The sequence below is a fragment of the Ostrea edulis genome, chromosome 9 (assembly GCF_947568905.1).
Source record: "Ostrea edulis chromosome 9, xbOstEdul1.1, whole genome shotgun sequence".
NCBI classification, from domain to species: Eukaryota; Metazoa; Mollusca; class Bivalvia; order Ostreida; family Ostreidae; genus Ostrea; species Ostrea edulis.
Window position 1 is genome coordinate 60,923,918 of NC_079172.1, and position 16,676 is coordinate 60,940,593.

General features: G+C 36.5%; 1 protein-coding gene across 5 annotated transcripts in view; it reads right to left on the minus strand.

Moving 5' to 3' along the window:
* LOC125658344 (sodium leak channel NALCN-like) overlaps positions 1-16,676 on the minus strand; it is a 78,530-nt gene that overhangs the window by 48,885 nt on the left and 12,969 nt on the right. For all 5 annotated transcript variants that reach the window (XM_056149800.1, XM_056149801.1, XM_056149797.1 and 2 more), the window contains exons 5-12: positions 15,660-15,788; positions 13,940-14,085; positions 13,441-13,583; positions 13,223-13,327; positions 10,117-10,341; positions 6,045-6,212; positions 3,009-3,068; positions 1,071-1,202 (exon numbers count right to left, since the gene is read on the minus strand). In XM_056149800.1, coding sequence (XP_056005775.1) covers positions 1,071-1,202; positions 3,009-3,068; positions 6,045-6,212; positions 10,117-10,341; positions 13,223-13,327; positions 13,441-13,583; positions 13,940-14,085; positions 15,660-15,788 — 1,108 coding nt within the window. The remainder of the gene's footprint in view (positions 1-1,070; positions 1,203-3,008; positions 3,069-6,044; positions 6,213-10,116; positions 10,342-13,222; positions 13,328-13,440; positions 13,584-13,939; positions 14,086-15,659; positions 15,789-16,676) is intronic.

A 16,676-nucleotide genomic window follows, 5' to 3' on the forward strand; every position in this document is an offset into this window, starting at 1 on the left:
GTCTGAGCAATTGATATATCTCAAAAACTAAAAATATATTTCCTTGGCTCAGTGTCATGACACATTGCTGCATCATAAGCAACCCCCGAGCAACCTCTGCTCAAAGTATGAACTAGATGTTGTGGAGTAAAGAATATCTTTAAAGAAGTCAGCATTTTCAGTTTATGAGACATAGCCCCACTCTGGGTTTGGACCACTAACTAAGAGGTCTCCATGCTCATTATGATGATGTTTGTGTTCAAGATGTTCTGAACTAGAGAAGATATTAAAAGCTTTAGTCAATTTTCACAAAGTGATCTTCGCCATGGTCTGAACTCTAGCTAGTCCAGGGACCAAAAGTTTTACAATATCAGTAAAGGCCTCCATGCTCATTATCCCTACACACTCAGTTCTTACGCTTGATATTCAGGAGTGCAGAAGATTTTACAGATTTAAATTACTGTCTTTTTCACTATAGGATCCTTATAGTCCCACCTTTGAGCCTAAACCATGACCCTTGGGGATATGAATTTCACAATTTTCATAGAGGGCTGCATGTTCAATATAACCATCATCTTCTTAGACAAAAGAAGAGGATATCTGAATATTCAATGCATTTTACTGTATCATCTATTATACAAACCCCACCTTCCAGACCCGCAACCTAGGGCCATAAAATTTCAAAATTCTGGTAGTCTTTCATGCTCAGTATAACTGTACCATCAGTTTTTAAGTCAGATGCCCAGGAATAAAGAAAAATATTTCTAGATACTGTACAAATTTTAAAGGTTTCAGCCATATCCCAAGCTTTGAACCACAAAGTCATTTTGCTCCCCAACCCCAAAAGATGTTCCAAAGCAGTTTTGATGGAAATTTGTCATGCAGTTCTGAAAAGCATTCGAATCAGCTGTTCTAAAGTTAAGATTGGATGACACATGGCAACGACCAAGGACAGATAGCAATAGGTCATCTGAAAAATCTAGATGACCTCAAAATACAAAGAAATCATAACATACAAAGTTCCAATCATAAATCTCTAGTTCCAACTTTTGAAAGTATGAAATTCTGTCTTGCATGATATTTTTACCCACCTGATCAAACCTGCCAAACTTGTCAAAATTCCTGATGTTGCAGAAGAGCTGTAAGCTGATGCTGGAGGCTATGATCAGGAGACACATGGTGAAGAGGATCAGGTGACCCAACTTCTTACCGGGACCAAAGATCTGTCAAACACACATACACATATGTTTGTACGCATTATTGGAAAACATGGCTATAAGATGGTTTAGTCAATAACTAGCCGAAGATAAAATGGTGATAATGAACAAAAACTGTCATTACTGAACACCCAAAATTTATTAGAGGTCAGAACAAACATATGTAAAAAGCGCACAAAGGAGAGGTTTCTGTCTTCTGTTTTCATCAATATTCTCAGTCTTGATTTTGATTTCTCTTGGTGACTGATCAAATTCAAGGAGATTTTCTTTGATATCATTCTTAACAGAACCCTCAACCTCTAATCATTGTCTTCCGAATCTGAGTATGACAGCTGTATAAGATCTTCACCTCCCATTCTGAGCATATTTTTTTCTTAGATTTTCTATTTTGGTTCTATACTGTATTATTGCATATGAAATCTATACATGGTTTAAAGTGCAAGCATGACCATGATTGTTTCAATAGTAAAGGTAACTTCCACGGACATCTGAACAGATTTGAAAGACTAATGAGTGACCTAATGATGTCATACTAAAATCGACTTCTGTCATGATGTGCAGCAGTGGATGGTAAACCTAAGGCAGTCTTCAACGTTAACCAGTGGCCCGATGCCAGTAAAATCGGGATCGGGTTTCTAAAAATATTTAACCCAGGAGTCCGGTGGGCCTGTAAATGTTTTATTGTATGTTTTGTATATGTTACAAGTAAAGCGTGAGATTGACTCAGACTTTGTCATGACTTACATGTAGCAATGAAATTTCACATCAAAAAATGATCAACCATCCTGCCTTTTATGAAGTATAGGGAGGCACGGGCACTGGAAGTTAATGTAGATATATAGTATGTGCATGTATAAAAAATACATGTACATACTATATATTTACATATAGTAAACTAGTTAACTTCCAGTGCCCGTGTAGGGAGGGGGCTCGTCCGTGAAATTCAAAACCTCACAAGCGCATTTCGCAGTAACAACCATCAGATCCAAATAAAAAACAAAACAAACGGTCGTACAAGGACAAAAGAGAACGAAAATTCATGCCCCACTGGACCGAGGGTGGGCCTTTGCTAAGATTTAATTCTGCAGAAAACAAAATGTTTTGTACGTGGTGTTTACAAAACAAAGTAGAACATGAGCTGCTGATGTCATCTGCAAGATTAATATGTTGAAAAATAAAATAAGATATAATCCTTTTAATGCCAGTTGTTCTCTAACTATGATCATCTTGATGTGTATTTTCCTACAGTAGAACATACATGTATCTTTAGTGTAGAATCAGCATGCAACACCTTTCAAATTTATGACAAGTGGTCAAATTAGAAAAAAACATTTTGGGCCATTAAAATATTGTTCGGGCTTGCAAAATTATTATACTGGGAGGCCCGAAGGGCCTGTGCTTCACAAAGTTTTTCGTGAAGACTGCTAAGGGTAGCATTGCCGTGATAATTGTTTAGTTTGATTGATTGATTGATGTTTTCCGCCACACTCAACAATTTTTCAGTTATCTGGTGGCACCCAGTTTTTATTGGTGGAAGAGAACCCAGATACAATGTACCTGGGAAGAGACCAACGACCTTCCGAAAGTAAACTGGGAAACTTTCTCACTTACCGGCGCGAGTGGGATTCGAAGTCGTGCCGACAGAGTTTGATAAAAGTACAAAAACGAATGCACATGAAAATAACCCTGCTTCTGGTATTTCCTAATTACACAGCAGCATTTAAAATTATGATAGAAATCTCTGAATGTGAAGTTTATACGAGACATAATGTCACAACCGTGCTCATAAAGCTTTGTCTTTCTCAAACTCACCTTGAAACAGAAATCTTCCAGCATTGGTGAAGCCTTCATGAGTCTAACAATACGGAGAACCTGAAATAGGGAGTGTAAGAATTCTGTACTGGTGTACAATTCATCTCTACACACAAAACAAACATTAGGGAGTGTAAGAATTCTGTACTGGTGTACAATTCATCTCTACACACAAAACAAACATTAGGGAGTGTAAGAATTCTGTACTGGTGTACAATTCATCTCTACACACAAAACAAACATTAGGGAGTGTAAGAATTCTGTACTGGTGTACAATTCATCTCTACACACAAAACAAACATTAGGGAGTGTAAGAATTCAGTACTGGTGTACAATTCATCTCTACACACAAAACAAACATTAGGGAGTGTAAGAATTCTGTACTGGTGTACAATTCATCTCTAACACACAAAACAAGGTGTTCAACCTGGAAGTGAAGTGTTTCACATGAGAGAATAGTGTTTCCTGAAATTAGTGAGAATTCTTTTTGGGGATATATTAAAAAAAATATTGCATAGATTAACTTTTTATAAGGCAAAAAAAAAAAATATTTAGTTTCTCAGGCACCGCCGCATTCCTAAATTAAATCCCACATTTAAATTTTTTATTACGTATTTTCCAGAATTTTATACTTAACCGTTTCCGGATTTTAAAATATTTGGCCAAAACTAAACGTCCAAATAACTAAGACATATTTCAATGTGTATAAACAAGATGGTGGGTTATAATAAACTGCGTGGTAATATAGTCCAATATACATGAATCTTCTAGACTTCAAACTCTAAGAATCAACATGCTTCTCGACAAATGCTTTGTGAAATGCAATCTAACCTGTGATATGGAACTTGAAGTACTGTATTACAGTTCAGGATGCTTTAAAGATTTGTGCTTTCATTGTGGCAAGGACTCCGAAAACTACGTGAGAGAGAATGGGGCGTACCCTGTGTGCGCCCAGAATGCTCTGTTATCAAAACTATTCCAATGATTCAGAAGTAAAAACACATCAAAGATGCTCTTGAACTTACCCCCCCCCCCCAGAAAAAAATGACTTTTCCTATTGAAATGAATACTTTCTTTATTCACACTGGTTTGTTTTGTTTTGAGTTCATATAAAAACACAAAATCTAGGAAAGCATGTTCGTTGTGTTTTTTAAAACATACTTTATAATAATATTTGAATATTTTGGGACTCTGATAATACGGTGTATGAATATTGATTTAGTATTTTAAAAAAGCTAGATTTGGAGGGGAAAAAAAAATCCTGCCTGTCTCATCATTTTTTCAAAAAAAGTGCCTGCAAAACTATACATTAATTTTTTTTAGCCTTGTTCAATTCAAATTTCAATCCAATAACAATAACTCTTTCCTAAAGGCATATGCTTTCAAGAATTACCTCCCATTTACTGTGTTTAATTCCTGTTGTCTGCTATTGTTCAAAATGAGTGCTTTTCAAAACAGAAAGTGCATTTTAGATGTGTATAATCAAGGGATTGTAAAATATGATGATACATTTGAAACATTGAGTATTCCACTATCTACTGCGTGTCAAGTGGGACGAAGTATAGGGATTTAACACAGGGAAGGAACTGGAAAACCCTGGAAACCACCATCTACAGACTGAAGGACGCTTGTATATTTGCTCAGTAAGAACAAGACAGAGGAAACCAACATCTACAGACTGAAGGACGCTTGTATATCTGCTCAGTAAGAACAAGACAGAGGAAACCACCATCTACAGACAGAAGGAGGCTTGTATATCTGCTACAGACTGAAGGAGGCTTGTATATCTGCTCAGTAAGAACAAGACAGTACAGTCCCAAGTTCCATAAGTGGGGTGGAATATAATGAGATTTACCCCTTTGTGTGTTTTTGAGAGAAATCTTTAAATCAAAGCTATACTGAGATTCTAAATGAACATGTCTTGCTTACAGTCCAGGTTTTGTGTGAAAATCATTTGATATTTCAGCAGAATGATAATTCAACACAGAGCCCACCATTCCCTACAGTAATTTGTGGGCAGACATTGTCAATGTTCTAACCCTTCCCTACAGTAATTTGTGGTCAGACACTCTCAATGTTCTAACCATTCCCTACAGTAATTTGTGGTCAGACACTCTCAATGTTCTATACCTTCCCTACAGTAATTTGTGGGCAGACATTGTCAATGTTCTAACCATTCCCTACAGTAATTTGTGGTCAGACACTCTCAATGTTCTAACCATTCCCTACAGTAATTTGTGGTCAGACACTCTCAATGTTCTAACCATTCCCTACAGTAATTTATGGTCAGACACTCTCAATGTTCTAACCATTCCCTACAGTAATTTGTGGCAGACATTGTCAATGTTCTAACCATTCCCTACAGTAATTTGTGGTCAGACACTCTCAATGTTCTATACCTTCCCTACAGTAATTTGTGGTCAGACATTGTCAATGTTCTAACCATTCCCTACAGTAATTTGTGGGCAGACACTCTCAATGTTCTAACCATTCCCTACAGTAATTTGTGGTCAGACACTCTCAATGTTCTAACCATTCCCTACAGTAATTTGTGGTCAGACACTCTCAATGTTCTAACCATTCCCTACAGTAATTTGTGGCAGACATTGTCAATGTTCTAACCATTCCCTACAGTAATTTGTGGTCAGACACTCTCAATGTTCTATACCTTCCCTACAGTATTTTGTGGCAGACATTGTCAATGTTCTAAGCTGGCTGAGCAACAAACCAGATCAAGAACATTTGAGGCATTGTGAAGGAAAATTTGAATTAAAAACATCTCTCAAATATTGAAGAAATGAAGGCTGTGGCAGTGAAATTCTGTGATAGTATGATCCATGAGTCTATAGGAAATTTGATAAAATTTATACCATCTCATTTAAAGCTAGTATTTCTGAAAACAGTCAACTTAAAAAATATTAGACCATGTACTTCCATTTCGTTAATTGTCAAATTAAGTAAAAGATTAATTGAAATTTTCATAAATGGAAAGTAAAAAAACAAACAAAATTTCTGGGTACACTACAAGTGTTGAACCTGGAAGTAAGTGCAGTGTCCCCTGTAGAGAGGTGGTACAACATGAAGAGTGTTCCCGACTGCCAGCAGCAGCTCAAACTTGTGGAAAGGCCTCTTCTTGTAGCCTTGGAAACCCAGGCACCAGATCTTAAATACAGCCTCCAAATCAAACAGGACAGTGAAAGCCAACTATAAAATAACATCATACTCATTACTGTACTATGCATATTTATAACTACATGTACATGTAATTATACACCTCATTATTGTATGCATATTTATAACTATTTATACACCTCATTATTGTAAGTGTATTCATATCTAATTATACATCTCATTATTGTATGCATATTTATGTCTAATTATACTCCTCATTATTGTATGTATATTTATAAGTAATCATACATCTCATTATTGTATACATATCTATATCTAGTTATATACCTCATTATTGTATGCATATTTATATCTATTTATACTCCTCTAGTTATACACCTCATTATTGTATGCATTATCATCATCATCAACCGGTTTTGATTATATAGGCCATGTATTAATCCTCATGTCGAGGGTGTGGCCTGTCTGTCTGTCGAGATCAAAGTCTTCCTCTCCACACATGGCGATCCAGTGGGTTGGTAGAGACCATGTTCAGGGCTACACGATCATGCTTCACAAGTTTGTCCCAAGAAAGCTTTGGTCTACCTTGGCCCCGCTGTGCTACAATGTTCATGCATCTGACCTGTGAGATCCAGCTTGTGCTGCACTCAACGTGTCCAAGCCATATCTCAGCCTGCCCAACTGGAGAACTTTAGCAACCTTATTTTGAGCCTAGATAGAAGAGTCTCAAAGTGGATGTCTTCTTCAGGCTTGACTAGGCAGGTCCATCTTATCATGGCTCTGTCGTTACGTTGAAAGTGCTTGACGGTGCTCGCTGATGTTTCTCACATTTCTGAACCACAGAGCATGACTCTGAAAGTGTCACTGTATCCGTCTCCAACACACACATGGTTCCTAGCATCTGAGTACATTGATTGTACCATCCATACCTCAACATTCAGCTTTCGCATGGCCCACCAGTTTACATTTCTTGGCACTTGATCAACAGATTTCTTGAGGTCGGCAAAAGCCATATACAGGGTTTTGTTTGCGGTGAAGTGCTTTTCTTGGAGCTGTCGGATGATGAAGATGGTGTAGATTGTACCTCGGCCTGGCATGAAGCCGAACTGCATCTCATCGATGTGCACATGTTGCCTAATAAGTTGCTCCGTCACTCTCTCGAGCATTTTCATAGTTTGATCTAGCAGCTTTAGACCTTGGTAATTGCCCCTATTTAGAGCATATCTCCTTTTCCTTTGTAGATGCTGATGATGTAACTTTCTTCCCAGTCTATTTATATCTAATTATACACCTCATTATTGTATGCATATTTATATCTAGTTATACACTTCATATATTGTATGCACAGGCAAATGTGCCTCACGTGAATTTCACATGAAAATTTTAAAGTGAAATTCACTTGAAAAGAGCATCAAATGTGAATTCACACAAAAAAATTCACATGAAATTCACACGAGGCACATTTGCCTGTGTATTTATATATTTAATAATACCCCTCATTATTGTATGCATATACCAGACCTTTTTACCCCCTCTGACTGATGTCAGCTGGAACAGCTATCAGACTGTATTACAGAGTTAGTGGTTCTGTCAGACTGTATTACAGAGTTAGTGGTTCTGTCAGACTGTATTACAGAGTTAGTGGTTCTGTCAGACTGTATTACAGAGTTAGTGGTTCTGTCAGACTGTATTAGAGTTAGTGGTTCTGTCAGACTGTATTACAGAGTTAGTGGTTCTGTCAGACTGTATTACAGAGTTAGTGGTTCTGTCAGATTGTATTACAGAGTTAGTGGTTCTGTCAGACTGTATTACAGAGTTAGTGGTTCTGTCAGACCGTATTACAGAGTTAGTGGTTCTGTCAGACTGTATTACAGAGTTAGTGGTTCCAGCTGTCAGACTGTAATACAGAATTAGTGGTTCCAGCTGTCAGACTGTATTACAGAGTTGGTGGTTCTAGCTGTCAGACTGTATTACAGAGTTAGTGGTTCCAGCTGTCAGACTGTATTACAGAGTTAGTGGTTCTGTCAGATTGTATTACAGAGTTAGTGGTTCTGTCAGACTGTATTACAGAGTTAGTGGTTCTGTCAGACTGTATTACAGAGTTAGTGGTTCTGTCAGACTGTATTACAGAGTTAGTGGTTCCAGCTGTCAGACTGTAATACAGAATTAGTGGTTCCAGCTGTCAGACTGTATTACAGAGTTGGTGGTTCTAGCTGTCAGACTGTATTACAGAGTTCGTGGTTCCAGCTGTCAGACTGTATTACAGAGTTAGTGGTTCTGTCAGACTGTAATACAGAGTTAGTGGTTCTGTCAGACTGTATTACAGAGTTAGTGGTTCTGTCAGACCGTATTACAGAGTTAGTGGTTCTGTCAGACTGTATTACAGAGTTAGTGGTTCTGTCAGATTGTATTACAGAGTTGGTGGTTCTGTCAGACTGTATTACAGAGTTAGTGGTTCTGTCAGACTGCATTATAGAGTTAGTGGTTCTGTCAGACTGTATTATAGAGTTAGTGGTTCTGTCAGATTGTATTACAGAGTTAGTGGTTCCAGCTGTCAGACTGTAATACAGAATTAGTGGTTCCAGCTGTCAGACTGTATTACAGAGTTGGTGGTTCTAGCTGTCAGACTGTATTACAGAGTTAGTGGTTCCAGCTGTCAGACTGTATTACAGAGTTAGTGGTTCTGTCAGACTGTATTACAGAGTTAGTGGTTCTGTCAGACTGTATTACAGAGTTAGTGGTTCTGTCAGACTGTATTACAGAGTTAGTGGTTCTGTCAGACCGTATTACAGAGTTAGTGGTTCTGTCAGACTGTATTACAGAGTTAGTGGTTCTGTCAGATTGTATTACAGAGTTGGTGGTTTTGTCAGACTGTATTACAGAGTTAGTGGTTCTGTCAGACTGTATTACAGAGTTAGTGGTTCTGTCAGACTGTATTACAGAGTTAGTGGTTCTGTCAGACTGTATTACAGAGTTAGTGGTTCTGTCAGACTGGATTACAGAGTTAGTGGTTCTGTCAGACTGTATTACAGAGTTAGTGGTTCTGTCAGACTGTATTACAGAGTTAGTGGTTCTGTCAGACTGTATTACAGACTTAGTGGTTCTGTCAGACTGTATTACAGAGTTAATGGTTCTGTCAGACCGTATTACAGAGTTAGTGGTTCTGTCAGACTGTATTACAGAGTTAGTGGTTCTGTCAGACTGTATTACAGAGTTAGTGGTTCTGTCAGACCGTATTACAGAGTTAGTGGTTCCAGCTGTCAGACTGTAATACAGAATTAGTGGTTCCAGCTGTCAGACTGTATTACAGAGTTAGTGGTTCTGTCAGACTGTATTATAGAGTTAGTGGTTCTGTCAGATTGTATTACAGAGTTGGTGGTTCTGTCAGACTGTATTACAGAGTTAGTGGTTCCAGCTGTCAGATTGTATTACAGAGTTAGTGGTTCTGTCAGACTGTATTATAGAGTTAGTGGTTCTGTCAGACTGCATTACAGAGTTGGTGGTTCTGTCAGACTGTATTATAGAGTTAGTGGTTCTGTCAGACTGTATTACAGAGTTAGTGGTTCTGTCAGACTGTATTACAGAGTTAGTGGTTCTGTCAGACTGTATTACAGAGTTTGTGGTTCTGTCAGATTGTATTACAGAGTTAGTGGTTCCAGCTGTCAGACTGTATTATAGAGTTAGTGGTTCTGTCAGATTGTATTACAGAGTTAGTGGTTCTGTCACACTGTATTACAGATTTAGTGGTTCTGTCAGACTGTATTACAGAGTTAGTGGTTCTAGCTGTCAGACTGTATTACAGACTTAGTGGTTCTGTCAGACTGTATTCCATGAAGGATGTTTATTACCCTTTCTACTAACCTTCACCTCATTCCTCACTCCTTTCAGTCTCTGCATCACAGCATTTCATTTTGAAAGATAAAAGTGAGGCATGTACCTGATATAAAACTACCTGTATATAGAATATGAAAGTTACCTCAGCATAATAAAAGCCATCCAGTTTGTTGCTGCCAGGTGCTTGGCCTTGACCTTTGAATGACAATGCTGCTCCAGTGATAGCATTGGCAAATATCAGGAGCAGAAAGAATGTGTGGAAAAAGTTTGAACAGAGGATTTTCTGGAAGAATGGCGGGGCCCACCCTTTGGCCTTGTTCTCATCAATTAAAACCATTTTCCATGTGTTACCCTCGCACTGGATAACCTGAAAGCACAAAAAATAGATCCTTAATAACTCACAAGCATTGTATACAGTCATTCCAAAGGTTTTTAAAATCTATTGTCTCTGGTTGAGACTTATTTTAGCTCTACATGGACCTAATAACTCATTGGCAAAAATTTGGCGAATGATCTAACTATTAAAATGAAAGCACTTCTGCAACAACTAGAGTGTTTGAATGACTAAAGCGTCAGCTGAATTTTCCTGCACAAATACATGTAGCATATTCTCAGACTTCTATGTAACACCTGTCTGCTACTGTTTACTACAAGGAATGTCCAGATTTGCATAATACCAGTGACTCACCATGAATTATTCATGTAATTCAGTAAGTCTTTTTTGATAGATTTCTTCTAAGATTTGCTTGAAATCAAGTGATCAAAGCTGTAATTAAAAGTTCTGAATTTCCCAATCTCCTGTCCACAATAACGTGACACCCCCCCCCCCCCCCAGTAACTTTTATAAGAATTGTATTGCTTTAAAACTATACACAACAGTTAGATAACAGTCAAGAGACAATGCCAGTTGATATGGTCCAGAGACATGTAGCTTGTGCTTCATGTAGTGTTTCCAATCCCAATAACACCTGTGTCTGGATATCATTACATACTTGTGTCTGGATTATCACTACATACATGTGTCTGGATTATCATTATATACCTGTGTCTGGATATCATTATATACCTGTCTGGATTATCATTACATACCTATGTTTGGATTATCATTACATACCTATGTATGGATATCATTACATACTTGTGTCTGGATTATCATTACATACCTGTGTCTGGATTATCATTACATACCTGTGTCTGGATTATCATTACATACCTATGTTTGGATTATCATTACATACCTATGTATGGATATCATTACATACCTATGTATGGATATCATTACATACCTATGTATGGATATCATTACATACCTATGTATGGATTATCATTACATACCTATGTATGGATATCATTACATACCTGTGTCTGGATATCATTACATACCTGTGTCTGGATTATCATTACATACCTGTGTCTGGATTATCATTACATACCTGTGTCTGGATATCATTACATACCTGTGTCTGGATTATCATTACATACCTGTGTCTGGATATCATTACATATCTGTGTCTGGATTATCATTACATACCTATGTATGGATTATCATTACATACCTGTGTCTGGATATCATTACATACCTGTGTCTGGATTATCATTACATACCTGTGTCTGGATATCATTACATACCTGTGTCTGGATTATCATTATATACCTGTGTCTGGATTACCATTACATACCTGTGTCCGGATATCATTACATACCTGTCTGGATTATCATTACATACCTATGTTTGGATTATCATTACATACCTATGTTTGGATTATCATTACATACCTATGTATGGATTATCATTACATACCTGTGTCTGGATTATCATTACATACCTGTGTCTGGATTATCATTGCATACCTGTGTCTGGATCTCATTACATACCTGTGTCTGGATATCATTACATACCAGTGTCTGGATATCATTACATACCAGTGTCTGGATATCATTACATACCTGTGTCTGGATATCATTACATACCAGTGTCTGGATTATCATTATATACCTGTGTCTGGATTATCATTACATACCTGTGTCTGGATTATCATTACATACCTATGTATGGATCTCATTACATACCTGTGTCTGGATTATCATTACATACCTGTGTCTGGATATCATTACATACCTGTGTCTGGATTATCATTACATACCTATGTATGGACATCATTACATACCTGTGTCAGGATTATCATTACATACCTATGTCTGGATATCATTACATACCTGTGTCTGGATTATCATTACATACCTATGTTTGGATTATCATTACATACCTGTGTCTGGATTATCATTACATACCTATGTCTGGATCTCATTACATACCTGTGTCTGGATCATCATTGCATACCTGTGTCTGGATTACCATTACATACCTGTGTCTGGATATCATTACATAGCAGTGTCTGGATTATCATTACATACCTGTCTCTGGATTATCATTACATACCTGTGTCTGGATTATCATTACATACCTGTGTCTGGATTATCATTACATACTTACATACCTGTGTCTGGATTATCATTACATACCTGTGTCTGGATTATCATTACATACCTGTGTCTGGATTATCATTACATACCTGTGTCTGGATATCATTACATACCTGTGTCTGGATTATCATTACATACCTGTGTCTGGATTATCATTACATACCTGTGTCTGGATATCATTACATACCTGTGTCTGGATATCATTACATACCTGTGAAGAATTTGATCACCCTATCTACTTGTCCGGATCAAGAATCTAAACACCCCCTCTACATGTCGGATTGAGAATCTAAACACTTTATCTACACATCTGGAATATCATTATATACCAATCCTAACTATTCAGCTATTTCCGTAACTGTAAATGAACCTCGCATGTGGATCGACGCCATCAGAGTCTGTTGCCATGTGTACACAAATGTTACTATGATGCCACAGTCGTACGTTACGATATGAAACGCGAGCTTTCAAATGCATCTACATGTAAGATATCATACAGATCTAAGGTATTTTACCACTATCAATTCCACTAATATGTTTATGTATTAAAGTGAATAAGACGTTAATGATACCAAAACTGAATCTGAGGAAAATCTAAATAACACATTATTCATGGATTCGGTTCTGGTCTTTTAACCTCATCCACAGGCGCACTTCCTGTGAAGAAATGCACCGATTTGATGCAATCCTTGCGCCAATCCACGTTCGAGTCTTCGTACCAGTTATGGAAAAGGATAAGCTCGTGATCCGATTTTATTATATACCTGTGAAGAATCTGAGTCTGTAGCACTGCCTCGTGATCCCCACATCTGCTGGAACTGAACTCGAATTTCCGCAAAGGACTCAATAATCACAGCAATAAAGATATTCTACAAAGCATTGAAATTTTTTAAAGAAAAATATCAGCATAACAAATTATAGCACAAACTGATAGCAAAATAAAAACCACAGAATTAAAGAAACCTTTAGGTTTATGTCCTACCTTGACAAGCCAAGCCAGAATAAATATAAGGGTAATGAAGTAGACAAAAGCTAGTTCTGCGTAGAGACTGTCAATGGCTCTGTACATAAGAAACACCCAGCCCTCCTGTGAGGCAGCCTCGTACACAGTGAAGAAGCTCGTAACTGTCAAATTGTAAATTATCGCATAAACTATTGTAACTGTCAAATTGTAAATTATCACATTAACTATTGTAACTGTCAAATTGTAAATGATCACATTAACTATTGTAACTGTCAAATTGTAAATTATCATATTAACTATCGTAACTGTCAAATTGTAAATGATCACATTAACTATCATAACGAATATTGAGACAGCGAAAATGATAAGTGTTACATGGTCCCCGAATCGTTCCTGCGCGGGACTGAGCATCATTCATCAGTGTAGAGAAGTGTTACATGGACCCCGAATCGTCCCTGCGCGGGACTGAGCATCATTCATCAGTGTTGAGAAGTGTTACAACTAAAGTTTTACTCACTGAATTCGTCGAATCCATCAAAGCCTCGCTGCACGTTACTAAGTTCCAGCTGCATGCAGACCATTCCCTTGGTACAGTGATAGCCATAATCCGAGTTTGTGGAGCAATAATAATCTGGAATCATTAGGTCTGCCTTCGTCACATTACTGAAATACAAATGTTGTACACAGTATCACTTATATACATACCGGCAAAAGATCAGCATTGAATTTTTATACAGAAGTGTACACAAAAATTCAGGATAAAAAATATGCTAAAGTTATGAAAGCAATTAAAGACAAATTGTAATTTATACACCTTTGCAGGTATTACTTTTTATAATATGAAACCTGACAAATATCTGTCTATGCACATTTTTAACTATGTTACAATGTGAGTTTATTTTGAACAATTTGAATTGATTACAAACAACTATATTTCTTTATCAAATAAAATTTTGTAATAAACCTTTTATATACTGGTATTTTGCAAAAAGTTCCCACTATGAGGAGGGGTCCTGTCCTCCTATAGTGCTGCCATGGGGGTTGTGATATGAACTTTTGAATTGTTAACCCCGCATATGGCAGTTTCAGGTTCTTTATGTACATAATTATATTGTTGTGTTGTTGGTTTTTCCGTAAAAATAAGAACCTTTTTTGCCATAACATGTTAATAAATTTTGTTATATAACAGTATATTATATGTGTGTGTGTTTGTATGTATGCATATATGTTTGTGTTTTCTATATGTAGAAATTTATATGATAAATTTATATATATGTATATGTATGCCTATATACATCTAATCCAAGGGGCCCCTGGCACCCTAGGTAAAGATTATAAGGGGGTCTCTGCGGAGACTTTACCCCGAAATAGTAATGTATTTTGGAATTAAAGACTGATATATGTGAAAAAAAAAAAAAAAAAAAAAAAAAAAAAAAAAAAATGTTGTACACAGTATCACTTATATACATACCGGCAAAAGATCAGAAAACTCAAAAAACGTCTCTATACAGATTCAATTAAAATGATGAGCTGCCAATTGTGGTACATAAAGAAACTGAACATGCTTCAAATCAATAGTATAGTCCAACAATATTCACATGTGTTCTATGAATCATACACTTATTTCAATTATTATGTTATCAAGTTTGGAAGAATTGGGATTGCAGCATAGCATTAGTATCATGGAGAACTGATTTTACTAACACGTAATTTAAGGTCTTCATTATCATTGCAGAATTTATTTTACTAACACGTAATTTAAGGTCTTCATTATCAAAGCAGAATTTATTTTACTAACACGTAAGGCCTTCATTATCATTGCAGAATTTATTTTACTAACACGTAATTTAAGGTCTTCATTATCAATGCAGAATTTATTTTACTAACGCGTAAGGCCTTCATTATCAATGCAGAATTTATTTTACTAACACGTAATTTAAGGTCTTCATTATCAAAGCAGAATTTATTTTACTAACGCATAAGGCCTTCGTTATCAATGCAGAATTTATTTTACTAACACGTAATTTAAGGTCTTCATTATCAATGCAGAATTTATTTTACTAACACGCAAGGTCTTCATTATCAAAGCAGAATTTATTTTACTAACGCGTAAGGCCTTCATTATCATTGCAGAATTTATTTTACTAACGCGTAAGGCCTTCATTATCATTGCAGAATTTATTTTACTAACACGTACAGTCCGTGTGATTCCTAGCAGTGGTAGTACTATAGTTTACCTGGGATCTGTTCCATTCTTGACGCAGTGATTTTTCAGCTCCCCGAAGAACTGAACTCCCAGAATTCCATACAGCGACATAAAGAACAGGAAAAATGTTGTTACGTTGAAGATCTGGTTTCGAGAACGTCTGGAGTAAAGATCAAATACACAACTCTAATAAGTAAGCTTGCACAAAATGCACCAAATATTACAAGCACATGTAATAGTTACTCTCCACAACACAGGCTAGAGGCAATAAAATAATCAGTGGAAAATTATGTTCTTGAAACTTTCAAATAACATTACTTCAGCATAATCATCTAATACAAATTTTAAAAAGCTTTTGCAGTATGTGCAAACAATTTTATTTTCCAAAGGCCAACCAAGGCTAGTCCATTGTTACTCTTTCAATGATGTTACATGTAAGTCTCATGTTACTAGTACAAATTCTTCATGACAATACAATTATATACTGTATTCATACATGTACTATTAGCACTCATACCCTTATAAGCACCCCTTTGGACTTTTTCTACCTCTCAAAAATTAAAGAGTCCCCCCCCCACCCTTAACACTGACCTTATACTGATAATAGATAAAAAAACTATATCTTTGTGTATTTACTATGTTAATTGTTTTGACAATTTGAGATAATAAATCAATGAATAAGACCTGAGTGGATTATATCATTGTAAAGGAACATATATCAGTAACTCATAATTTAGAATTTGGTATCTATTTAAGCATTTCCTAAAGTCAAAATTTCACTAGAAATCTAGCAAAGTTCTAATTAACAAAATCCTTTCCAATTTTATAAGCCCAATCCAATTTGGATATTTATTGATTTGACTTAATTGAAATTCAGTTTATTGCTTTTGGCTTACACTGCCTCTGGTAAACACAACCTGTTTCAACCAAAACATCTTCATACTTATAAGTATAGTGTAAAAAACTGTCAGTTATTAAAAAAACCCACTGCAGTTCTTAAAGAAAGGAATTAAATTACAGAACTATCCCAACACATCCATACAGAATC